This window comes from Apaloderma vittatum, unplaced genomic scaffold (genome assembly GCF_000703405.1).
Source record: "Apaloderma vittatum isolate BGI_N311 unplaced genomic scaffold, ASM70340v1 scaffold32868, whole genome shotgun sequence".
NCBI classification, from domain to species: domain Eukaryota; kingdom Metazoa; phylum Chordata; class Aves; order Trogoniformes; family Trogonidae; genus Apaloderma; species Apaloderma vittatum.
Genome location: NW_009729694.1, coordinates 1 through 6874, shown reverse-complemented (window position 1 = coordinate 6874; position 6874 = coordinate 1). Strand labels below are relative to the sequence as shown.

At 39.5% G+C, this 6874-nt stretch overlaps 1 protein-coding gene across 1 annotated transcript; it reads right to left on the bottom strand.

The window, feature by feature from the left end:
• Nucleotides 1-5585: 5585 nt before the first annotated feature.
• On the bottom strand, nucleotides 5586-6388 carry LOC104277785 (estrogen-related receptor gamma-like; the record flags this gene model as incomplete). Its single annotated transcript, XM_009874536.1, has 1 exon — nucleotides 5586-6388. A coding segment is annotated over one exon (245 nt), but the record flags the coding sequence as incomplete, so codon positions are not given.
• Between the last annotated feature and the right edge of the window lie 486 nt (nucleotides 6389-6874).

Genomic DNA, 6874 nt, shown 5'->3' with positions numbered 1-6874 from the left:
ACTGCGGGTGGCTTCTTTTATTGAGGGGGGGTGGGGGGAGGTTGAGGAAGGGGAAGAGCAATGTAAACCACATCAGCCGAAATCTAGTTTCGCTGAGCCAGGCCGTGTCTTGGAAGGGCAGGATCTGCCAATTTGTCATCTCCTCGTCGCCAGGCGGTGCTGCCACGGGCTGGGGCTGCCGCAGTTGAGAGCTGTGGCAGGACGTGCTGCTCAGGGTACGAACAACAGCGCCCCAAGCCCTTTTTCGATTTTTTTTTAAAATATTTAGTAGCTGTTTTCATAGTTTTGAGAGGTTTGTGCTCCTAGCCAAATTCCCACAGATACCAATGGAAACATTTTGGCTGACTGCAATGTTTCCAATGGATTTATGTGCCCGTCCTGGCTTTACTGCAGAAACAGTGTAGGGACAAGAGAGAAAAGAAAAAGACAAAACAACTCTGCAGAGTTGCATCTCTAGAAGTGCCTCCATCTCAGTGTTCCCTGTGTTATCTCTTCTGTGATACTAAATCTATGGTTTTATGGTGCTTCACAGAATCACAGAATGTGAGGGGTTGGAAGGGACCTCGAAAGATCATCTAGTCCAGCCTCCCTGCCAGAGCAGGATCACCTACAGTAGATCGCACAGGAACACGTCCAGGCAGGTTTTGAATGTCTCCAGAGAAGGAGACTCCACAACCTCCCTGGGCAGCCTGTGCCAGTGCCCTGTCACCCTCTAATATTTTTGTGTAACCTCCTATGTTCCAGCTTGTACCCATTGCCCCTTGTCCTGTCATTGGACATCACTGAGAAAAGCCTGGCTCCGTCCTCCTGACACTCCCCCTTGACATATTTATAAACATTTATGAGGTCACCCCTCAGCCTCCTCTTCTCCAAGCTAGAGACCCATCTCCTTCAGCCTTTCCTCATAAGGGAGATGTTCCACTCTCTCCATCATCTCTATGGCTCTCTGCTGGACTCTCTCAAGCAGTTCCCTGTCTCTCTTGAGCTGAGGGGCCCAGAAATGGACACGTAAGTGGCTCCTCTCATGAAAAATGGTACATTTTTTTAATTGCATGTGAAAACTTTAACCACACATAGAGACAATCACATGTTGAGGAGGACTAGGAGGAACACTTTAATATTTTTCTTCCCCTTCATGTGTGAAGATTTATATCACTACTTTTTTCACTTTTAAACTACAGTGTAGCATTACCTTCTCCTTTCAGGAGGTACTTCACAATAATTCACAATCAGAGCACTAAGAAAGGAGGAAAAAAACCCCAAACATTCTGTGCATGTGTACACGCATGCATGTATGTCTGCCTGTGTACACAGCAGCGGAGAAACAACTGTGACCTCCTTTGAAGAGTCCACGCAGGATTCATCTTTCTATTGTCCTGCTGCTCCTTTTACTCAAAAAAAAAATAAAGCCCGAACAAACCCACGTATTCCCTAGTTAAAACACAGCAGGTACTGGTAGCGGGGAAGAGGTGCCCTCCCGTGTCATATCGCTACTGGAAAGACCGTGAAACACAAAGAGGCCCCAAGCTCTGCCCTGGTGCCTCGGCTGAGACAATTCCTGTCCCCGAGCATCCTCGTCTCGACCAGCGGCCTCCGCGCCATCAGCCACAACCTCCAGAGAACGGCCAGCAGGGAAGGTGAGAAACACGTCGGCAAACACGACCACAAAATACTATTGAGATCAGCTAAAAAGCAAGAAAAGCACACATTAGCACTTTCTGCGATGGTTCCAGAAGGCTCCACAGGAAGGAGGGGCTGACCCCAGGCGGGCAGAGCGGGGAATATGCAGCCTTTCAGAGGGAAAAGGCCGAGAGGCCATTTGGTGCCAGTTTGAGGCCACTTAACCCCCCTGGCTCTCGATGACTTATCAGTGCTCTTCATTAACACCAATCTATATTATTGCTTTGGTGGCCCTTTACTTCCCTTCAGAAAAGCTGGATCAAATAATACAGATTTTTGTGCGTTGTAGTTTTCATTTTGTTGTGTTCGTTGTTTTTTTTCACCCAGAACACATAAAAGGAGTCTCCTGCAGTAGGAAATGAATGATAGTTGTTGATGGTTGTTGATGGAGAAAGCAAGTAAGTACTTCTAGATGATATTAATGTGATCTTAAAATAGTGGGAAAGTTTTCTTTTATGACATTGACAGAGAGGCAATGATTTTGAGTAATGCAGGTTGATGTGAAGATGCTTTAAGATTAAGTAAGTGCTATATAAAGGCCTGCCAGCCTGAATTCTAATGTGCTATGAGACATTTTGCATATTTAAGAGTATGCAAAATGTCTTGCACCACACTGGAATTCATCCTGACAAGGCTTTATATAGCATTTATTTACACATGTATTGTACTTTAAGGGGGAAGTGATAACACTGGCTCCACTTCAAATGGAAGTAACAAGAGGTGATGTTCATTGCTCGGTTTCCTCCCCTGAAAAAGAAAACAAAACCAAAAAAACCCCACAACACAAAAAATAAAATAAAAGCAATCAAAAGTGGAAGCTTGTTTAATATTGCTCTACCATCATCCTGAAAGGCATAATAATTTGAGTTACACATCTGAACTGATTGGAGTTACAGAATCATATCTCCTTTTTGCATTTAACAATATATACAATATAAAATAAATACATTTACACAAATGGACATTGGTTGGAGCACACGGTATGATACACATCACAAAAATATACAGTTGATTGCTATACAGATGTGAAGCCCATCTACAGCTATAGACATGTTTGTTTTTATTTGTTGTTTTGTTTCGGTTTTTAACTACTGGCTATTATGCAACTCCTGGATTATAATAAGCAGTTTAATTTTTTTTGTCCTTTTGCGATCTTTGCACGATAAGACTGCCATAAAATGTTTTCCTAGGCAGGTAAACAGAGACGCTTAAATAATTAAAATACAATCACCAACACCCATTTTCTCTTCTATAAGAAAAATAGCAGTTTTAATTTTTTATATCTTTTTATGTTATCATTTAAATGCAAAATAGTGGAATAAATACAACAATCTGATCTGATTGAAACAAATGTGTAACTTCTGGGAGTTACACAATCATATTGCTTTAAATAAGAAAAAATTAAAAAATGAAGCAAAAATAGAAATTAAATCGTTATGGCTAAAACATACACCCTTTGAAATTTTCCCAACACTTCACATTAAGTAAGTGGTCTTGAAAGAACTCTTCTCCAGCAAGGTTTAAGATGAACAACATTATAAAGCCCGTGCAGTTCTTTTAGCTATGTTTCAGGTAATGCTCTTACAGTCTTGAGATACTTGTTCTTTTGCAGCTCCAAAAAACTACAGAAAATGAAAACTAAAGTTTGCACCGTGTGCCTTTAACACATCTCCATATTTTTTGTGTTTTTGTATACTTCTAGTCGATTGGCTTTTGACCCTGAAGCCCAAGTTCTTTAATGTGATACAGCAAAAACAATATTTATATTATATATTTATATATATATAGTGTACTTGAACAGTAGCAACTTAAACCCTGCACAAACTTTCTGGAAAATAAACTTTTTTTTTTTTTGCACTCTTACATATATAAATAATCTTATAGAATCAGCACCTTTTTCCCAGGAGTTGTATTTTTTTTTGACATTTTTCAAAAGGGACGTGCCAATTTCTGAACTCCTATCACAGCTATAAATTTCAAGTTATTGACCATCTGAATGAATTGCTAATGATGATTTACCTAGAATCACACTACAGTCACTTCTCTACTGAGAAAACACAATCTACAATATAGTCCCATATAGCTAATGATAGATACACAGTTTTTTTTTTTTTTCTAGCACGAGGCTGACAAAAGGGACGTGCCAATTTCTGAACTCCTATCACAGCTATAAATTTCAAGTTATTGACCATCTGAATGAATTGCTAATGATGATTTACCTAGAATCACACTACAGTCACTTCTCTACTGAGAAAACACAATCTACAATATAGTCCCATATAGCTAATGATAGATACACAGTTTTTTTTTTTTTTCTAGCACGAGGCTGACGGAGCATCAGCCCATTGTTATTTTGTTTAAAGCACACAACGTAGCAATAATTTTGGAAACTTGTCCGCACCAAAAAAGTTTTGCAACAACACAGAGCGAGTTAATAACAACATCTGAGAGATGATTGAATAAAAGCTATATTTACAGCGTTTAAAAATTAGACTTATCTATAATCTTGAAATATTCAAAGTTTTATTTCTAAGCTATACATTGGTATTCTATAATAAACTGTTACAGAAATTATCCCTTGTTTTGAAAATATTATGATTTCAGTGTGTATCTGTTCATAACGAGTATTTGTTTGGAGTTTCGATCTCTTAATTATTACTAGGAAGAACCTTATTACTGGTAAGGAATAGAATATACTACTGTAATCTCCTGAGGAATTGTACATCCAATATTGTCTCTAATTCTACCCTGTGTCTATAAGCACACACCACAAGAATCCAAACACCACAAGAAGAACAAGACAACAGTCTTTGAATGCAACATAAAAATTCAGAAAAGCACAGCAAACATGAAACATTGAAAAGCTGAACTACATTTCTTTTGTTTGTTAGGATTACAATTTTAATTACATCTGTGTACATAGAATAAGGATGTTCACATAGTACAGGGAGCAGCTACTAACACTGGTACATTGGTATAGCATTTGATGGAGGTTATTGTTTATTGGTTATTTAGCGACTGTAGTTTTCTGGGGGCATCTAATCGGTTTATACATTAGATTACACCTCGTAACAGTCTTGAAACTGACTGACTTTCATGCTGTGACAATACTGGTTGAAAAGCACATATACTGGTTTAGCTACTTGTTAAAGATTGCCATTTACAAAATAAAATCTAAATCAATAAATAAGGTATAGAAGTGTTAAATTCTTCAATTTGGTCAGAAGTCTACCACTCTGATTTCTTAATTTTGCGAACGTCGGCATTTGCCTTATTATTGCCTCTAAGCTACTATTGGTTCGTAGGGTTTTTCTGTGTGTGAGGTTATAATTTTGCAAACAGGCAGTATCTTGTTCATTTGCAACTGAAGCAGTTAGAAATCACGTAGCAACTATACCTTTGTACAGTCGCCGTCTCCTAACACCGTTACGGATTAGTATTTGACATGGAGTATTTATATGTTAGACTACTCGGATATACTGCAGGTGTAATCTAATCCTTTGAGTCAGTGAACATTTAGTTATAAACTGGAGCTCATGTTAAGAAACTGGATGTTTTGGACCAGACTGGCACACAACATAAATTGCATCCGTGATAATATGCACCTTCCCTTCGACTATTGCTTTAGTAAGATAAATTCCCGCATTAATAAATGGCTGAAAACTGGTAAAGCTGGTACAAAAAAATCTCCGTTAGTAAGAAGAAACAAAACATTTAAAAAAATCTTCCTTCAGGATTCATTTGTCCTTCATTATTGTTCATCATTGTTCAAGCCAGCACAAAAATGCAGTATTTCTTTCTCTTTAGTATTGCATGAATGAATAAAGCTTAAACTATTCCCTGAAAAAGTTACATTGTAGCTAACCTAAGAAATATCTGGAAGACTTGAAAAAACAATTAAGGAATCAAATGGCTGTAACTGATCTAGATGGAAAATGCAATGATAAGAAGCAGCCGATGCATCGTCGCTTAGTCGTCTAATTAGAGACTGCTCCTATGAAATCTAATACTGCATTCAGTCAGTTCATCATGTTGTACTGTACTGCTAGGTACGGTGGTTCTCTCTTTGATTCCTTTGTCATTGGGGACATTATGGTTCATAATAAGTTCACTGGCATCCATATTATGGATTTCCATCCTTTGGCAGGCCTGGCTTCCATCTCTCTTCAATTAGAGACCTCTTTTAAAAAGTTCAGCAGCAAAGAAAAAAGAGAAAAGGAAAAAGGAAAGGAAAGAACATAAAAGAAAAAAGAGAGAAAAGGAAAAGAAAAACTGCATCAGAAAGACACAGAAGAAAAAGTTGAAAGCTGCTTCACAGTCTTGCTGCTAAATATCAGTGCAGTCATTTTTTCCTTAATTAAACACTAAGTTTCTTTGCCATTATTATCCTGTTTATTTTCCCTTTTTTTTTTTTTTTTTTTTTTTTTAAAACGTGCATGATGGGGAAGCCCATGATGCTTTAGTCAGACCTTGGCCTCCAGCATTTCCAAAAAAAGTTTGTGCATGGGGACTTTGCCTTCCAGTTTGATGTTGTAGAAATGCTGCACAGCCTTGGTGGAGGTTTGCCTCAGAAGCGGGAGAGTCATCAACATCTTGCCTGCACGACGTGGGTCTTCCATGTGCTGCCCGGCCTCGTAATCCTGCAGAGCCTCGTGTAAGACGTCCTGAAGTTTCTGCACTGCCTCGACATCCTCTATGTGCATCGAGTCTGAAAAACAAAGGAGAGACAGGAGGTTTCAGTTTGGTGTGCCCGGAGCCAGGTAACGCTTCAGCTGCACGTTTTCACTGGTTCTGCCCATCCTCTTTCACGAAGAAGGAAGAATATTACCCACTCAGCTCTACGCTGACATCCAGGAAAATACCTGAAACCTCCACAGAACTACAAATGTATCATTAATTCTGGTGTAAGTAATCCTTCTCCTGACCCTCCTCAAACAAGTAAAAACAGTCACCCTCGCTGCTCCATAAACCAGCCCTTACAGTTACCACTCTGAAGGGCCGTATGACCCGAGGTCTGCGTTTTGTCAGGGAAGCAGGAGGGGCTGCCCTGCTACGGAAAAAGCTCGGTAACATTCTGCGACAGGCCCCAAGGCTGTGGAGTTGGAAGCCACAGTCATTACCCACTGCCCAGAGACGCTGATCGCGGGATTAGGACCAGGACCACTGCACTGACACAAGGGAAAAGCGGGTTTGA